This window comes from Rhinoraja longicauda, chromosome 36, assembly GCF_053455715.1.
Source record: "Rhinoraja longicauda isolate Sanriku21f chromosome 36, sRhiLon1.1, whole genome shotgun sequence".
NCBI classification, from domain to species: Eukaryota; Metazoa; Chordata; class Chondrichthyes; order Rajiformes; family Arhynchobatidae; genus Rhinoraja; species Rhinoraja longicauda.
Window position 1 is genome coordinate 18,474,145 of NC_135988.1, and position 19,535 is coordinate 18,493,679.

Below are 19,535 nucleotides of genomic sequence, written 5' to 3' on the forward strand. Positions count from 1 at the left end.
AAAATAACTAAGCAAACCCAAGCATTTTTGGGTCTGGATGGAGAATCAGGCGCTGTAACTATTGTGTGAGTGCTGTGTAAACAGGTCTGCTGGATTCATGTGCAGGTGTGGGCTAGAGCTGTCTATCTGGATTCCCAAATGTTGATGTGGAAGTTAACCAGCCAAGAAATTCTGTGCAAACGCCTTGACACCTTGACATGCTCTCTGGCTGTGAAACGCAGCAAGCAGCCCACTGGCCTGTAAACACAGATCCATCTTCAAGCACACCCAACACTTTGTGCTTGGAGATGGAGGCTGCTCTTTCTGAAGCTGTCAATAGTCGCTTGTACTACCTTTCTAACAACCGTGTAGAACCTTTTATTAGTCCTAACCCTAAATGTTCTAAGGTGTGGGAAGTAAGGTTTATGGAGGTGTCTGTTTTCGGTGTAGTACTGACCTGCTGTGTTCTTTACATAGTGAGATTGATGAATTATAGCTTTACACTGCTACTAAAAACCTCAAGCACTCACTGATCTACCTTTAAAGCAATGCAGAACCACCACTCTTCTTTATTGCTATTTTAAACTCCAGTTGCAACTTCCCTTTTAATCTGAATTGTCCCAGCCTTATTTTTTTGCTGCCTTAAAGCCGTACTCTGCAATGGGGGTTAGGTACATCTGTGGGTACGTGAGTGTTAGAGAGGGAGATGCTATACAACTGAAAAACGGTGATAGTGGCTCCCTTGTCAGTGCAGAATAGTTGAACTCATTTAATGGTGTGGCTCAGTGTGTGGCTGATAAGTTGAACATAGCAGCTGCGATCGTGGTTACAGGGCAGGTAGAGGGCAGGTCAGTCTGTCCCAGATCCAGAAAGGGTTTGGCTGTGCTAAACTCTCAGCTGCCAGGGAAGTTAACAGGTTGTTGATCAGTCAGAGTTGTGGGTTGATAGTGTAGGAAAAAAACTGCAGATGCTGGTAAAAATCGAAGGTAGACACAAAATGCTGGAGTAACTCAGCGGGTCAGGCAGCATCTCGGGAGAGAGAAGGAATGGGCGACATTTCGGGTCGAGACTCTTCCCCATTCCTTCTCTCCCGAGATGCTGCCTGACCCGCTGAGTTACTCCAGCATTTTGTGTCGACCGTGTGCGTTAATTGGCCACTTTTCTTGTATCAGGGGAACAAAATTTTTATCACTCCTGCTAGGCCCCAGTTTGTGTTACCAAAGGCTTCCATGAAATTGAATGAGATTGATGACTATACTATAAGAATAATTTGATCAGTCAGTCTTTACAAAGAGAAGTAATATCACTGCCTCATTCCCTCTTTCTGGATTAGTAGTGTCCTGCAGTCAATCTTTAGTCCATTTTGGTACTTTGGTACTTGATACAGTAACGATTAATATGTGTTACTAGAGAACATTTTTATGGGCAGTGGAGCACCACAGTGATCAGTATCATGAACAAGTCTAGGAAAAAAACTGCAGATGCTGGTTAAAATAGAAGGTAGACACACAATGCTGGAGTAACTCAGCGGGTCATGCAGCATCTCGGGAGAGAAGAAATGGGTGACGTTTCGGGTCGAGACCCTTCTTCAGTCTGAAGAAGGGTCTCGACCCGAAACGTCACCCATTCCTTCTCTCCCGAGATGCTGCCTGACCTGCTGAGTTACTCCAGCTTTGTGTATCTAGTATCATGAACAATATTGACCACACTCCTTTGGATTGATTGAAATTCACATAGTCTTTCAAGTCATTATTGTAGAACAGGGAAACAACAATTGACTACACCAAGCCTTTGCTAAAGAACACAGCAGATTTCTGCAATTTACTTTCAACAAAATATCTACAAAAAAAATTCAAGTCATTCTCAACTATTTTAAAAAAAATAACTCCCAAATAAACTCTGCTGAGGAATTGCATGTGGCGAATAAGTGGAGAATGAGCTTGGCAAGACCAACTTTTGATTAAGATTGCCCTCTTCTCTTACAGGTTCAGCCTGAGAGTAACTTGCTGGGCTAAAGAGTTGGGCTTGTCACCCTGCCCCTGCACTCTAGGCCAAAGTAGAACGTTGTTAGACAATAGGAGGGGTCTCGGCAGCTGGGGACAAGGCAGACTGCTTCGAAAACTCAGAAGATTGGTTTTCGTCTTATCCTCCATGTTGTGGATATAAAGGGGTACAAACCTACTTAAAGGGATCATATTAATATTGTTAGGATTTTCCCCGAATCTAACCAAATGAGTTCTATTCCTTGAATCAAACCAACCTTTGATTCTATCCGTGCCTGGTTTGGTAATGGGACTGAGAGACTATGAATGGCCTGAAACCCATCAGCATTTAACTCTGCACTTTGAAAATCAGACTTTTAAAGCTAATGCCTTTTTCTTTTTTTGGGGGGAAAAAACCCCCGAGGAATGCTGTCATTGGTTGATCAGTTGTAATTCTGAGCTCTGGACTATTTTTAACTCCAGATTTGGCCCTTCCACAATTCAGCAGTAAATTACTGGGTCGGGCTATGTAGTAGTCCACAAATGTTGATAACTAGGACGCATCTAGGTAATTTGCACAAGGTTAAGGTCATTTGGCTTTCAGGTCAGATTTTGGCCAGTTACTGGTGTACCTTTTACACAGAATAGCCTTTTTTTTTTAAAGTAACTTTTATGCAAAGTGTCACTCTTTACAACTTTGGTGGTTTATTTGGTATAATTGAGATAAACCCTAGTCATCAATACCCTGGGGGAGAAAGCATGTTACTGGAGGTCAAACTAACCCTCCCCTTGAAAGGGTAGGCAGCAATTGAAGCCTATGAAGCCAGATCACAACTACCTCTCTCCCTCTTCATGCCCAAATCAGTTAACACCAGACTTTAAAAAAAAAAAAAGATTCCCTGAACAAATTATTGTAACAAATGGACATTGAATAATGAGTGCAAAGAGGATAGTCATGTTGGAGCTGCACCCTAAACAGACATCAAGAGTAGTTGAAATTCGGTAGATGGGTTGTCCAACATATTTGAGATTTGTATGTTTTTATGTCCACTTTGTGTCCATAAGCTTCCAAGATATTCACTTGTCAGTTGTACAGAGGCCTGGCCTGATCCCATCACAAGGGGAATCAGTAGACATTGGCAGGGCTCCAGTAACATAACGATGCATGGATGTGGGGCATTGACGATTGAATAGAAAGAAACATTATTATACACGTACATTATAATCCACACAACATCATGATCCACGAGACAAACAACTACAGATGCAGGAAACTACAGCAAAAAAACAACTGCTGGAATAGCTCAGCGGGTCAAGCAGCATCTGTGGAGGCAAAGGGATGGTCGGCATTTTGTGTCTAGACCCTGATCACGAGTTCTTTACTGCTACAGGTGCTATTGACCCATTGAGGGTTTTTGTTGTTGCATTTAAACTGGACCCATGTTTTTCTTCAGAAAAGATGCCTTAATAACACGATCATGCAATGCTTTCCTTAAACTAGTGATAACCTGCAGTGCAGGCAGAGGAGATGATGTGTAGGATGGAACTGCAGATGCTGGTTTACACTGAAGATAAACACAACAAGCTGGTGTAACTCAGCAGGACAGGCAGCATCTCTGGATAGAGGGAATGGGTGACGTTCTTCAGATTGGAGGAGGGTATCGACCCAAAACGTCACCCCCACCTTCTCTCCAGAGATGCTGCCTGCCCCGCTGAGTTACTCCAGCTTTTTGTCTACCTTCAGCAGAGGAGATTAGTTTCATTGGCTGTAAAGCACTTTGGAACATTCTCAAAGGGACATGAAAGGTTCTATGCAAATCTAAGTCTTCCCAGCAAATGTTCCCGGCACACATATATGAGTATAAAGTTCAGGACATTGAGAAGAAAAATATTGGGACTTTATTAAAGTAACCTCGTGTGAATCTTTTTTTCTCTGTGGGGTTAGGAAATACGGCACATAACATCGGAAGTCCAGCACAGAGTGCCCTCCAGCGCACAATGATGCCTAGACAGGCTAATCTTATGTGCTTTCACGTGAAGCATATCCCCACCATTCCCAGCCACTCTTGCTGTGGAACTGGCATGAGATCTTTCTCAGCGGTCAAAGCTGTTCCCGTTGCAGAGAGCTCCTTTAGTAGGGCCATGTATAAATCCTCCTTCTGGGAAGCAGACATGATCATTGCTTGTACTTGAGCTCACCTGATCAATCTGATGCTCCAGGTGACCCAGGTAGCATTTTTTAAAAACATTTTAAAAATTTTTTAAAGCATATGTACAATAATAATAAACCACAAACTGGTTATAGAATTCTTACATAGCTTCAATTTTTTAATTTTTAAAGAAAAAATAAAGATGAAAAGGGACTGAAAAAAAAGACTATAAACTAATAGAGAGAAAGCAAAGAAAAAAGAGATTACAAAGATAAAGATTATGGGGATAGATCCGGGAGTTAGTGAGTATAGTTGTACATCCAACCCTAAACTCAAGTTTTAACTTTAGTTTTAAATTTTAGTTTTGTGACAAACCCATTTACTTTTTAAAAAATTCAATAAATGGAGACCATATTTTAAAAAATAGATCTGGTTTGTCAATTAAGGCAAACCTTATTTTTTCCAAATGCAAGGTCTTGGTCATTTCCGTAATCCACATTTTAATTGTGGGGGTTACTGTTTTTCCCCAAAATTTAAGTATTAATTTTTTCGCAGTTATTAAACTGTAGTCAAGAAAGCGTCTCTGACTTAGCGTAAAGTTTGTAATGTGTTCTGATAATCCGAAAATTATTAATTTTGGATCTAAATCCAGTTGGTTATCGATAACTTTGGAAACCAGCTAGCATTTTTAAATGGTATTTTTCCGCACAGAGGTAAACACGCGTAAGATAAATTTTGAGTACCAGATTAATCTTGCTGAAGCTGCTTTTCATATTACTTAATTCGGACAGCGGAAAAAAAAAACTTCGACAAATTCGATTGGTTTTATTTAACAGGACTAACCCTCCCCTCTCACTCACACACACACACACACACACACACACACACACACACTCACACAGACTCTAGGGTCGCCAACTGTCCCGTATTAACCGGGACATCTCGTATGTATTTTGGGCTAAATTAGTTTGTCCCTTACGGGACCGCCCTTGTCCCGTATTGGTAGGGTTGCCAACTTCCTCACTCCCAAATACGGGGTGACGCCATCGCCCAGCGCCCCATGTGACCTCACCCAGCCAGCGGGCACGTGCTCCTGCTCCACCAATGGCTTCCGCCATTGGTGGAGCGGGAGCACGTGGCCGCTGGCTGGGTGAGGTCACGTGGGGCACGGGATGGTGACGTCACCTTATCCCGTATTTGGGAGTGAGGAAGTAGGCAACACGCACACACACACACACACAGAGTAGCAATAAAACCAAATTGTGTCTGGGTCTATTCCTCCCATTCCACACGTACGTACAGAATCATTGGGTTGTATTCAAGGAAAGTGCTTCAGTTTGGTGCTGAGTTGAAGTGTTGAGGAAGCAAAGTTCTTTTCTCCTGTGGTCTCTGCTGTGGTTTAATCGCTGCGACCTACTCGTTGTAGGACGTTATGGTTGTGGGTGAGCCAGCACTAATGGGTGGGGACTTCGGTGACGAGGATGAGCGCCTAATCACGCGGTTAGAGAACGGCCAGTATGATGCAGCCAATGGTATCGATGAGGAGGACGACTTCTGTAACTTGCCCGCCTTGGGGAATAGCAGTCCCTGGAACAATAAACCACCGTCCAGCCAGGAGAGCAAGTCCGATAACCCCACGTCTCAGTAACTGCACTGACCGCACCCAGTAACAACCTTAAGAGTTTGCAGGGACTGATGCATTCGAAGGTTTAAACCTCTTGCGGCACAAGCAAGTATTCAGTTGTGAACAAAATGTTTCTTGAACAGTGATCCAGGGCATAAAGTAAGTGTATTACTTTTTTTTGTTTGGGGGGGGGGGGGTGGTTGTGAAGGGGGTGAAACTGCATCCATTAGATGTTGAATAGGATCCTTCATTGTAGGTTCGATACCCAATCTGGCCTGCCCCTGTGGAGTGGTTTTGGTCCTCCAAAATATTCCAAATGGAATTTAAACTGGAAGTGGACACGAGGGCCTGGTTTGCTTCCTGCTCCTTATTCCTGTCTAGTTTTTGAGAGAGAGTTGCCTTGATGTCTCACTGGGACAGCAATGGGCCTGGCAGGGGGGGGGGGTCGTGAGTGAATTGGAAATGGCTAAGTCTGTTCACACATGGTGCAGTCCTCCTGAGTGAAGGATGGTAGTGAAGAATCACAATGGTGGGGAAACACTCCCACCACTAAAACAGGAGGAACAGCGGAAAGCTCAAAGAGGAATGGTTGACCAAGTAGTATTGGTGCCTGCACATTGCCCTGAAGCAGGAGCTTGCAATTCAAATTCCAACCTCGCCATTAGTTTCACCGAGACTTGGACAGTGATTTCTGCCACGTGTTTAAGTGAGGGTTCAGCTTAAATATATATTGAACGCAGCCATGATCTGGCCTCCCAGTGGACTGAATAAGGTGTGCCTGATCAATCCTTATCATTTCCTCGTCTAGCTGGTGAAGGAGTAGCTAACTAGCTCTTATTTTGGAATGTGCTTTCACATTTTGAAACTTGCTGAATGAACATAGACTGAAGAAGGGTCTCGACCCGAAACGTCACCCATTCCCTCTCCCTTGAGACGCTGCCTGACCTGCTGAGTTACTCCAGCATTTTGTGACACCTTCGATAGAAAATAGGTGCAGGAGTGGGCCATTCGGCCCTTTGAGCCAGCACCGTCATTCAATGTGATAATGGTTGATCATCCACAATCAGTACCCCGTTCCTGCTTTTTCCCCATATCCCTTGATTCCGTTAGCCCTAAGAGTTAAATCTATCTCTCTTGAATACAATTTGGATGCATTATTCAAGCCCTGGTAGATTTTTTTTGTTGCGTTTGTAGAACTACAAGTATTGAGAATGACATTTAATGTAATTAGTCGTGAGAGACCAAAGTTGCCATGTTAGTTATATTTCTGTTTTTTTTTCTCTCTGGTTTCAAAATGTGAACGCACTAAACGCATTCCCACACCTCCTTGTGTTGGGACTAGGAGATGATGCAGACCCATTGAATCTTCCTAACGGAGATTAAAATCCAAGGTTTTCTTCCCAGAAAATGTAATGCTAAAGCAACCCTGGATATACCTTCACTGCATTTATCCCAGGAAAGTAGGTGGGAATATTTTTGAGGTGCTCTGTTGAGTGACTGGAACTTCCCGTAAAACCCGACCAAGATTTTAAAAGGTGGGGGTTTTGCTTTAATTTGTGTGTTGTTCTGATTTTAATGCACTTATTTTTGCCCTGCAATCAACTGATACTTTGGTGGTGTGCTGTATGATACTGTAAATGTAAAATGATGATGAATTAATTTTAATGCATTGATTTTTGACTTGTACAGTTTATCTTAATTGAAATTGTTTTGAACCCCATTGTCAAAAAGCAAGTAATTAAAAAGTTGCTTCTTAAATTCCATCAGGTTTTCAAATGGTTGCATGTAAATTGAGTAGAAGAACTTTTCCTGCCTGTGACACAAATCTGGAATAAAGATTTGTCACAGTAGAAGTTTCGCTCCCTTCCTCGAGCTCTGCCCCTCTCTACTCCCGCCCGCCACCCCAGCAGGTACTGGCGTTCTGGAATTTCTTTGGGAATTCTCAGGAATTCCAGAACTTACTGAGACGCTGAGACATGAATGATGGCTTCACGGTCGTTTTTTCCTTTGTCATGTTTTATTTCTCCCGTCTGTTTAGATCCTCCATGCCATGCACCACTCTTAGGCTGAGAGGACAGACTCCTGACCCCAGGCCTCCGACACTGTCGCTGTTGCTCGGCATCTGAGAGGCGAGTGAGAACGGTCCAAGGTAATCCAAACTGGCTGACGCTCACCGTCTGCCTAGCACTGCTAGGCCGAGATCCGGGACTCACTTCACGGGAGGATTGTGGATGCAGTCCTGCATCCGGTCAGTCCGCAGCCGTGTCTCGGAGTGCAAGTACAACTCCTAACAAACATTGTGTAGGAAAGAACTGCAGATGCTGGTTTAAATCGAAGATAGACACAAAACGCTGGAGTAACTCAGCGGGATGGGCAGCATCTCTGGAGAGAGGGAATGGGTGACGTTTCGGGTCGAGACTCTTCTTCAGACTGAGTCGGGAGAGGAAGACATAGAGATATGGATGGGTAAGGTGTGAAAACAAGAGATCAAAGGGGGTGGAGGTCAAGGACAATGTGGAATAGATCATTGTTAGCTAGTACTGAGTATTCAGACTTGAGTCTGAAGAAGGGACTCGACCCGAAAGGTCCCCCACTCCTTCTCTCCAGAGATGCTGCCTGTCCCGCTGAGTTACTTCAGCATTTTGTGTCTATCTTAACAACCATTGTCCCGTTTCTTGTCACGTAGAGTGATTGAAAAAAATGTTTTTTTAACGTTGATTTGTTAAAAACAAAATTCCGATTACAAGAAAATTCAGATGAGTAGATGAATACAAGGGAAAAAGGGAATCGAATAAAGGGTGCGTCTTGTCCATTTGCAGTTAAAATGCCACTGACTGAACCATGTACACACTAAGTGACAGACTAGATGCTGGCATGATGTGTAAGAGTTGTATAATGCTGACTGCACAGTGCTTGTTCTGCTGTGCAGAAGGTTCCTGCCTTCCACACAGAGATACCCACAGTTTGGATGCAGTTAGGGCTGCCAACTGTCCCGTATTAGCCGGGACATCCCGTAGTTTGGGCTAAATTGGTTTGTCCCGTACGGGAAACCAGCCTTGTCCCGTAATTAGTAGGGTTGCCAACTCCCGAATAAGGGACAAAGGGTGACGTCATTGCCCCACGTGACCTCACCCAGCCAGCGGCCACGTGCTCCCGCTCCACCAATGGCTTCCGCCATTGGTGGAGCGGGAGCACGTGGCCGCTGGCTGGGTGAGGTCACGTGGGGCGCGGCGGGGCGGTGACGTCACCCATTTTGTCCCGTATTCGGGAGTCAGGAAGTTGGCAACCGTGGCTGCAGTGGGGTCCGCGTGCTTCTGTTAGACTTTGCCGAAATTGGACTGCTCTCCTTTGTGTCAAACTGGGAAACGCTGGAGAAACACACGCAACCCCAGCGGCAAGGGGGAGAGCAATCAAATCGACCCGCCTCAGAACTCATTCTGCTGAATATCCGTTGCACTGTCTTCCCTCTGGGTTTAAAAGAAGGGATGTTTCCCCACCCCTCCTTTCTTTCCCCCCCCCCCCCCCCAAAGAAAAAATGGGGGAAAAATGGCCGCTGAAGGATGTCAAATGTCTTTTATCGGGGCAGCTGTGCACCTAGATAACTGGCTGGTGTGAAACTGGAAGGTAATTCCCAGTCTTCTGCTCATCTCACACTTGTGTTATCACTGAAGCTTTTGTTCTCAGGAGACAGGTATATGTCTGGAACAGTTTCAGCGTGGTGGGGGGGGGGGGTGGGGGGCAGTGCAGTTCTCCTTTTATAACCTGTCAATAATTTTGTGCTTGTCTTTATAGTTTTGGGGGTGAGATTTGCCTCCTGTGTGTAAATATGTTATTGTCAGCTTCAGGCGGACTTCCAGGTCACTGTGTGCTCCGACATGGCCTCTCCCACGCATGGCATTGTTGATGCCCAATTAATGCATCCTGGTGCAGTCACCATGCATTCAGCATGCGGCCAGTCCAGCCAGGCTGATTCATCTATATCTTGTGTGTGTCTTCAGGATATTCAGTGTATTGAATTATCTTCAGTGTGTCAGTAGCTTTATCCAAGTCATAATGTGTTGGTTTGGATTGTTACCCTGTTATTGAGATGCAGTGGAAACAGCTCGGAGAGTTTATCCCAGTGAATAAATAAATATTACTGTGTATTTCTACGGAGAATAGCTTTTTAGATGTTGGAAAGGAACCATTAGAAAACAAAGTAAGGATGTTGTGTAGTTTATATGCTTCTGTGTCTTAAAAGTCTGAGGTTTGTTTCTGGACTGCAGCCTTTCATCAGTCAGCCAGCCAGCTAAAAGCCACCTAGTCCCACTCTCACTGTCTTTAGAAAGGAGGGCAATGAGTTGGGTACGTGCAGGTTGTATGGTGAAGTGAGGAAGGGAGGAGAGAACAGAGTACACGTAACAGCTGCACTCTGCTATTGCAAACACTCTCAATGGCCTCAACCTCCTTGCCTGCTCTGCATAAATATTGCATTTTGTGCCTGTCAGAAAGATTATTTATGCTCGTTGGCCTTCCCCCTCGGTCGGCCAGTGCGACCCCTGTCCATTTAGTGAGTTGCAATAAGACTGGTAAGATGCATGTCAGGTTAAAATACAAAGCATTTACACCATATCATTGGACTTGTGCAGGGAACTTAAGTATAAAATGTAAGTTCATTTATTCCTCTGCACTGGCGTTTATGTAGGTGATAACGGCCAGCTGACTTTCATCCCAATCTTGCTCATTATAATGTTACTGCACTGAATCATTTAATAAACTCCTGTTTATTAACTAATATTGTTAAACCAATAATTCTTTCCCCAACCAGGAAATGACAACATTCACAAGTGAAGGAGTTTCTGTTAATCTCACACAAGGTCACCTATGCCGTTTACTAAACAGTTCCCTGGTTAGATGTTCGGTAGCACAGAACGTCACTTGTAACTGGGGCTTTTGGTGTTCGTTGCCCTCGCTGAAACCTGTCCATGGGCAGGTGTGATTGTTGACGTGACCTGTGGGATGGTGGCTGCCTGGGTAGAGTGGTGTTGCAGGGGTCAGTCAGGGTGATAGGCTGGCCGGTTTATGCAATGGCTTTGCTTTGCTCTTGGTCCTGCTAGCCCCCTTCAGAAAGTATGTTGTTTTGGACGGTAAATATGCTAAAATGTTACCGGGTCTTTCACTTTGAACTCCCGACAGTAGTGCCCCACTGCCACACTTAAGGTAAGGTACTGATAACATGGTCGCCTTATGAAAATGAAATCTAGGATTAAAGAAACCCTTTTGGTCTTGCCTACACTGTTTCTTGTTTGTTTGTTCCATAACCTGTAGTTATCTCCACCACTCTTTGGTAGACAGTGAAATCCTGTGTGACTTTGACCGGGAAGCTTCTGCAGAGCGGCAGGCATGTGTAAAGTTGTTTTTATGCTGGGCATGAGATGAAGTAACTATGAGCCCACTTTTACATTTCAGAACATGTAAAAAAAAGTATTACACGTTTTTATACCGGATCCCTACAGACTAGAACATTGAGTTATCATTGTTTTGTTCCATTACCAATTGTTAAGCTATTTGAAATAAAAACCTTTCTCAGCTACATGCTTCTGACAATTCTTTATTCTGTTTGCTTCTAATGTCTCTTTCGGCTTTTGTGGCTCCCACGTTTAGTGTGTGTGATCCACTCTTGTGTTCAGAGTCTTGTGTCCCAAAGTCAGAGTGCCAGGCCTGGTTGTATTTTGTTGTGCTTCCCAAATATCTTTAATAACTAAGGGATTGTCCTAAAGATAGAGTCAATAATATCCCTCAGTCTGAAGAAGGGTCTCGACCCGAAATGTCACCCATTCCTTCTATCTCGAGATGCTGCCTGCCCCGCTGGGTCACTCCAGCATTTTGTGTCTATCGTCAATGTTTTTGCCAGATCAGTGACAAGCATCTGCACCTCTCTCGAGTGAAGAAGTCGAGAGATTTGCAACACTGCTTAAAAAACATCTTGATCGTAAATGGCCATTCCTTACCTTGAGACTGTGTGCCCTTGATCTCCATTGAGTAGAAACACTTCCTTGGTGTCGATGTTATCGCCCCTCAGCATGTACATCTTGGTGACGTCGCATCTCGAGCTTATAAACACCAAACAACAGAGGTTAAACATCTTTGGTCTTTACCTAATACAACGTTTACATCCCAACGACCATCTGATGAGTTGGTTCTGCAATAACGCCCAGGCAAGTATACCTTAGTCCTTTATGGAGACCAAAGCTATAACTTAGTCTCTGAAGGCTCGTAACATCTCAACAAAACTTCCTTTTGTGTTCCATTCTCGTTAGGATGAAGATAAATGTGCTATTTGCTTTGTTATAGCTCCATCTCCCATCTGCACCACTGTGGAGAATAAACTTTATGTAGCAACAAGGAACTGCAGATGCTAGTCTGAAGAAGGGTCCTGACCCGAACGTCACCTATCCATGTTCTCCACAGATGCTGCCTGACCCGCTGAGTTACTCCAGCACTCTGTGAAACGTCACCTATCCATGTTCTCCACAGATGCTGCTTGACCCGCTGAGTTACTCCAGCACTCTGTGAAACGCCACTATCCATGTTCTCCACAGATGCTGCCTGACCCGCTGAGTTACTCCAGCACTCTGTGAAACGTCACCTATCCATGTTCTCCACAGATGCTGCCTGACCCGCTGAGTTACTCCAGCACTCTGTGAAACGTCACCTATCCATGTTCTCCAGAGATGCTGCCTGACCCGCTGAGTTACTCCAGCACTCTGTGAAACGTCACCTATCCATGTTCTCCACAGATGCTGCCTGACCCGCTGAGTTACTCCAGCACTTTGTGTACAAGGAAGGTTGACTGTGTACACTCCAATGCTCCTGGTAATTCCAGCCCTCGCCACAGAGTGGCACAGCAATCCCACAAACTCAGTGAGACATAACCCCGATGCAGCTCACAATCTCTCTGCCTGTTAAAAGTTCAGGAGCTCTTGTTTTGTGTGCAGAGTGGCTAAGACATGACTTGGCAACGAATTCCACAGATTCACCACCCTCTGACCAAAGAAATTCGTCCTCATCTCCCTCCTAAAGGAGCGTCCTTTAATTCTGAGGCTGTGCCCTCTGGTTCTAGACTCTCCCACTAGTGGAAACATCCACTCCACATCCACTCTATCTGGGCCATTCACTATTCGGTAGGTTTCAATCAGATCCCCCCCCCCCCCCCCCCCCTCATCCTTCTCAACTCCAGTGAGTACAGGCCCAGTGCCGTCAAATGCTCATCATATGTTAACTAGGGTTGCCAACTTCCTCACTCCCAAACACGGGACAAAGGGTGACGTCACCGCCCCGCGCCCCACGTGACCTCACCCAGCCAGCGGCCACGTGCTCCCGCTCCAGCAATGGCGGCCGCTCCTACTCCAAGGTGGAGATGGCAATAGTGAGACACTCATAAAGTCACAAGATAAGAGACGAGGCAGGATAATTCTGTAAATTGTCCCTGGTGTGTAGGATACAACTAGTGTATGCTGGTCGGCATGAACATTAGTGGGCGGAAGTGCCTGTTTCCACATTGTATCTCCAAACGGAGGTCAGGTCCCTTCGTAAAGGGTCTCGAGATGAAATGGTTGCCTGTCCATTCCCCCCCAGATGCTGCCCGACCCGCTGAGTTCCACCAGCACTTTGTGTTTTACCCTTTAGTTTGTATTTGAGTAAGGAGCTCGGAAGCCTGCCAGTACATTGCTTCCACATTCCTTTTTAGCCCTTAAATTCCCCTCGGAAATCACCCACTCCGTCCCTCGCCCTCGCCTGGTGCACTTGGGAGATTCATTTTGTTCAACTTCTCTTCAAAGGCGTACAGGTTTGTCGGTTAATTGGCTTGGTAAATGTAAAACTTGTCCATGGTGGGTGGAGGACAGTGTGTTAGTGTGCGGGGATCGCTGGTCGGCGCGGACCCGGTGGGCCGAAAGGGCCTGTTTCCGCGCTGTATCTCTAATTTAACCTCCTGAAAAAAAATATAACTGAGTCCTCAGGTGACGGAATCATTGAGTTGTACGGCACAAAAACAGGCCCTTCGGCCCAACAGGTCCGTGCTGACCATCAGGCACTGCTTTGCACCAAACCTGCACTAATCCCATTTCATCACCCCAGCAACTCTCTCCAGATGCTAGCCCCCAGCTGTGTGTAACCTCTGGGGACAATTTACAGCAGCCAGCTAATCCTGATGACTGCACCCGTGAGAAATATGTCGTAGTGCGGCTCCTTACAGACTGTTGGAGAACTGGAGCTGCAACTGGACCACCTCAGGATCGTTGGCAAGAATTTCCACCCAGAGAGTTGTGAATCTGTGGAATTCTCTGCCACAGAAGGCAACGGAGGCCGATTCACTGGATGTTTTCAAGAGAGAGTTTTTTTAATGCAGAAGCTCTTAGGGTTAAAGAGATCAAGGGATATGGAGAGAAAGCAGGAACGGGGTACTGATTCTGGATGATCAGCCATGATCATATTGAATGGCGGTGCTGGCTCGAAGGGCTGAATGGCCTACTCCTGCACCTATTGTCTATGTTTCTAATGAGAGCTTCCTAGGTTGGAGTTACAGTGATGTGGTCATGTCTCAGGTACAGTAAGAGAGTAGGTGGGTGACCTAGGCCTGTAACTAGGGTTGCCAACTTCCCCACTCCTAAATACGGGACAAGGTGACGTCACCGCCCCGCGCCCCGCCCGGGCGGCCGCCATTGGTGGAGCGGGAGCACGTGGCCGCTGGCTGGGTGAGGTCACATGGGGCGCGGTTGGTATTTGGGAGTGATGAAGTTGGCAACCCTACTAGTACGGGACAAGGGCGGTCCCGTACGGGACAAACCAATTTAGCCCAAAATACGGGATGTCCCGGCTAATACGGGACAGTTGGCAACCCTATGCAAACGTGACAAATTCTTAGACTGTGTCCCCTGGTTCTGGACTCCCCCAACATCGGGAACATTTTCCCTGCATCTAGCTTGTCCAGTCCTTTTATAATTTTATACGTTTCTATAAGATCCCCTCTCATCCTTCTAAACTCCAGTGAATACAAGCCTAGTCTTTCCAATCTTTCCTCATATGACAGTCCCGCCATCCCAGGGATTAACCTGGTGAACCTACGCTGCACTGCCTCAATAGCAAGGACGTCCATCCTCAAATTAGGAGACCAAAACTGCACACAATACTCCAGATGTGGTCTCACTAGGGCCCTGTACAACTGCAGAAAGACCTCTTTACTCCTATACTCAAATCCTCTCGTTATGAAGGCCAACACGCCATTAGCTTTCTTCACTGCCTGCTGTACCTGCATGTTTACTTTCAGTGACTGGTGTACAAGGACCCCCAGGTCTCGCTGCACTACCCCTTTACCTAGTCCTGAGCAACAATTGAGTTTCATTACGTAAACCAGAGAGGTATGACTTCAGTATTGGTAGAAACTGGGGCGTTGACAAGAGTGGCCAAGTGTTTCAGCTTTTCACTGATGCTGAGTCACGCAGCATGTGAGAGGCATCTTCCATCTGTGGTGTCACACAATGACACATTTATTTTTAATCTGGCCCACATCATTCCACGTAGACCTGTCATGTACTTTTACATTCCACAGCAGAGAAACATGTTCCCCAGTCTCCACATATTCCGTGCACCTTTAGATAGAAGCCGGTCGGCACTAAAATCCCAGAAACGTAAATGACCCGATAATGCAGATTGCAAAATTCACTTATGTTTCACTGCATTGAAGGTGATGGTCGACCCTTCGTATTAAAATTAAGACTTTTGTTCTCACAAGAACCCTCGGCTCAGCAACTTGTTTCCAGCTGGTAACTCACGGAGTATTCGCTGAGTCACAGAGCGACACAGAGTGGAAACAGGCCCTTCGGCCCAACTTGCCCATACCGGCCAACATGTCCCAGCTACACTAGTCCCACTTGCCTGTGCTTGACCCATACCCCTCCAAACCTGTCCTATCCAAGTACCTGCCTAACTGAGTCCCAGCCTCAGCTACCTCCTCTGGCATCCCGCCCCCTCCCCTGACATCGGTCTGAAGAAGGGTTTCGACCCGAAACGTCACCCATTCCTTCTCTCCAGAGATGCTGCCTGTCCCGCTGAGTTACTCCAGCACTCTGTGAAACGTCACCCATTCCTTCTCTCCAGAGATGCTGCCTGACCCGCTGAGTTACTCCAGCTTTTCGTGTCTACCTTCTGATTTTGTGTAATGCGGCACTGTTCCAAACGGGACCGCTGGAGGCAGTATCTGTTGGAACGGATGCCATCAGTGAACTTCAGTAGAACTTATGAACATGAAGTTTAATTGAATGCTCAGAAACTGGAGTTGAACGATCGTGTGCTGCAGGGTGTTTTGAGTTTGGAACAGGTGGGGGGCTGGCAGAGTGGAGAAGGAGTAGGTGGCCACATCATAGATGGATGACAGAGGACCAGGCTGAGTGAGGAAGGGTCCCGTCCCAATACGTCCCCTGCCATTCTCTCCAGAGATGCTGCCTGACTCGGTGAGTTCCTCCAGCTCTCTGCTCTTTGCTCAAGATTCCCGCATCTGCAGTTCCCTTGTGTGTACACCGGAGTAGCGCTGTGGAATAAACTTGGCCCTGAAGAGAATGCAATGTGGAGGAGATAAGGAACACGAACACACACTGGTACTGGGTTACAGCAGCAGCAGCAGCCTGGCTGGGCAGGGACTTAGCCAGGAAGCAACTCGTGAACCAGGAGAACTCTCCCTCATGGGACTGGGGAGAAGAGGGTGTGGCCAGGGTGTGACGTCCTCGATTATACCTCGGCAAGGCCAGCAGCCCAGACCATCACACAAACCAACCTCCCTCCCACCCACCTCTACACCTCACGCTGCCTCGGCAAGGCCAGCAGCCCAGACCATCACACAAACCAACCTCCCTCCCACTGACTCCATCTACACCTCACGCTGCCTCGGCAAGACCAGCAGCATCATCAAGGACCAGTCTCACCCCGGTCACTCCCTCTTCTCCCCTCTCCCATCGGGGCAAGAGGTACAGAAGTGTGAAAACCCACACCTCCAGATTCTGGGGCAGTTTCTTCCCGGCTGTTATCAGGCAACTGAACCGTCCTCTCACCAACTACAGAGCGGTCCTGACCTCCCATCTACTCATTGGATACCCTTGGACGTTCGTTGATCAGACTTTACAAGCTTTACCTTGCTCATTATTCCCTTATCCTGTATCTGTTCACTGTGGACGGCTCGATTGTAATCATGTACAGTCTCTGCTGACTGGTCAGCACGCAACAAAAGCTTTTCACTGTACCTCGGTACACGTGACAATAAACTACACTGAACTGAATAACTAGGGGAACTCACATTTTCAGATGGGGTTAGACACAAAGTGCTGGAGTAACTCAGTGGGACAGGCAGCATCTCTGGAGAGAAGGAATGGGTGACGTTTCGGGTCGAAACCCTCTTCTGAAGATCTTGTGGACCGAGGGGCCTGATTAGTATAGGTGTCTGAAGTTATGGGGAGAAACCTAGAAACATAGGAAATAGGTGCAGGAGGAGGCCATTCAGCCCTTCTTGAGCCAGCACTGCCATTCATTGTGATCATGGCTGATCATCCAGGATCAGTCCCCCGTTCCTGCTTTCTCCCCATATCCCTTGATTCCCTTCACCCTAAGAGCTGTCAGAGAAGGCAGGAGAATGGGGTTAGGAGGGAGAGATTGATCAGCCATGATTAAATGGCGGAGTAGACTTGATGGGCCGAATGGCCTAATTCTTCTCCTATCCCTTATGACCTTATGATCCATGCTTTATGTTTCTAATATTTATTCCATGTTCAACATTACAAACAGTTAATGTTGCCAGAGAAGTGGACTCATGTTCTCAGCCAATTGGCCTTTTCGACGTTACAACTATGACCACAGGTTGTCTGTCTTTCATTGAACATTCCGTGAATGTCCTCTCGCTGTGTCTCAGGGCTACAGCTCAGAGCTGTACATTCCTCACATTCCTACCTCCATAGTGGCCCTACGTAAGAACAACAGCTACATGTCTGAAGCCATGAAGGCTTCTGAGGACATGCAAATACCTTCTCCTTTCAGCCCAGTTTGTATGTAAGTCAATCTATGAAACGATCTGTGTCTATTCTTAGTCCATGATAAAGATAGGTCTGAGGAAGGAAACGTCACCTATCCATGTTCTCCACAGATGCTGCCTGACCCGCTGAGTTACTCCAGCACTCTGTGAAACGTCACCTATCCACGTTCTCCACAGATATTGCCTGACCCGCTGAGTTACTCCAGCACATTGTATCTTTTTGTATAAATTGGGGGTGATCATTAACTGAGGAGAATCTGTAGATCACTATGGCACAGAGACAGGCCCTTCGGCCCATAATATCTCTGCATACTATATAATCTGGATATCTGCCTGCCCATTGTCTATATCTCTCTATTATCCGAAGAAAGACACAAAAAGCTGGAGTAACTCAGCGGGTCAGGCAGCATCTGTGGAGAACATGGATAGGTGACGTTTCACAGAGTGCTGGAGTAACTCAGCGGGTCAGGCAGCATCTGTGGAGAACATGGATAGGTGACGTTTCACAGAGTGCTGGAGTAACTCAGCGGGTCAGGCAGCATCTGTGGAGAACATGGATAGGTGACGTTTCACAGAGTGCTGGAGTAACTCAGCGGGTCAGGCAGCATCTCTGGAGAGAAGGAATGGATGACGTTTCGAGTTGAGACCCTTCTTCTCCTCCTCTCTCGATTATCCCCTGTACATGTGTCTGTCTAAATGCCTCTTGAATGTATTTCACAGAGTATTGTGATGTGTTGAAGGTGCAGAATAATCTAAGAGGAGGATGGAACATTGGCCTTCATATCCTGAGCACGAAGGGTTTGTTCAGGGGAGTGGTGGTGTGGGTGAATGTTTGTGATGTTTTCAAGAGAGAGTTAGATTTAGCTCTTGGAGCTAACGGAATCAAGAGATATGGGGAGAAAGCAGGAATGGGGTACTGATTTTGGATGATCAGCCATGATCATATTGAATGTCGGTGCTGGCTCGAAGGGCTGAATGGCCTATTCCTGCACCTATTTTCCATGTTTCTGTGTTTCGGTTAACCTTGAGGGATGGAATTACCCGCATGATACTAGTACTGTGTGTGTAAGTTACACAAACTGCTGTTATTGTGCAGGGATGTTAGATTAAGGGCTGATTTTGCAAGATATCGCAGTCACAGAGTGATAGAACACAGAAACAGGCCCATCTGCCCACTGTGTATGTAGGAGTCATTTATGCTGAAATTAGTTACTGTCATTATAGTATGGCCATGTTTAATATTTCTAGTTTCTGTCTTTTTTGCATACTGGATAGACTCGGCTTGTGCTCGCTGGAATTTAGAAGATTGAGGGGGGATCTTATAGAAACTTACAAAATTCTTAAGGGGTTGGACAGGCTAGATGCAGGAAGATTGTTCCCGATGTTGGGGAAGTCCAGAACAAGGGGTCACAGTTTAAAGATAAGGGGGAAGTCTTTTAGGACCGAGATGAGAACGTTTTTTTTCACACAGAGAGTGGTGAATCTGTGGAATTCTCTGCCACAGGAGGTAATTGAGGCCAGTTTATTGGCTATATTTAAGTGGGAGTTAGATGTGGCCCTTGTGGCTAAAGGGATCAGGGGGTATGGAGAGAAGGCAGGTACAGGATGCTGAGTTGGATGATCAGCCATGATCATATTGAATGGCGGTGCGTACAGGCTCGAATGGCCGAATGGCCTACTCCTGCACCTATTTTCTATGTTTCTATGTTTCTATGGTGGGTGTGATTTGAAACGTAATGGGGAGC

General features: G+C 46.2%; 1 protein-coding gene across 6 annotated transcripts in view; it reads left to right on the forward strand.

Annotated features, from left to right (window-relative positions):
• LOC144610406 (LIM domain-binding protein 1-like) overlaps positions 1-11,299 on the forward strand; it is a 32,611-nt gene extending 21,312 nt beyond the window's left edge. For 3 of the 6 annotated variants that reach the window (XM_078429056.1, XM_078429058.1, XM_078429059.1), the window contains 2 exons: positions 5,538-8,844; positions 8,951-11,299. In XM_078429056.1, coding sequence (XP_078285182.1) covers positions 5,538-5,759 — 222 coding nt within the window. In that variant the 3' untranslated portion in view covers positions 5,760-8,844; positions 8,951-11,299. Of the gene's footprint in view, positions 1-1,964; positions 5,159-5,537; positions 8,845-8,950 lie in introns of those variants that run through there. The other 3 variants (XM_078429060.1, XM_078429061.1, XM_078429057.1) reach the window with 2 other exon arrangements.
• The last annotated feature ends 8,236 nt before the right edge of the window (positions 11,300-19,535 follow it).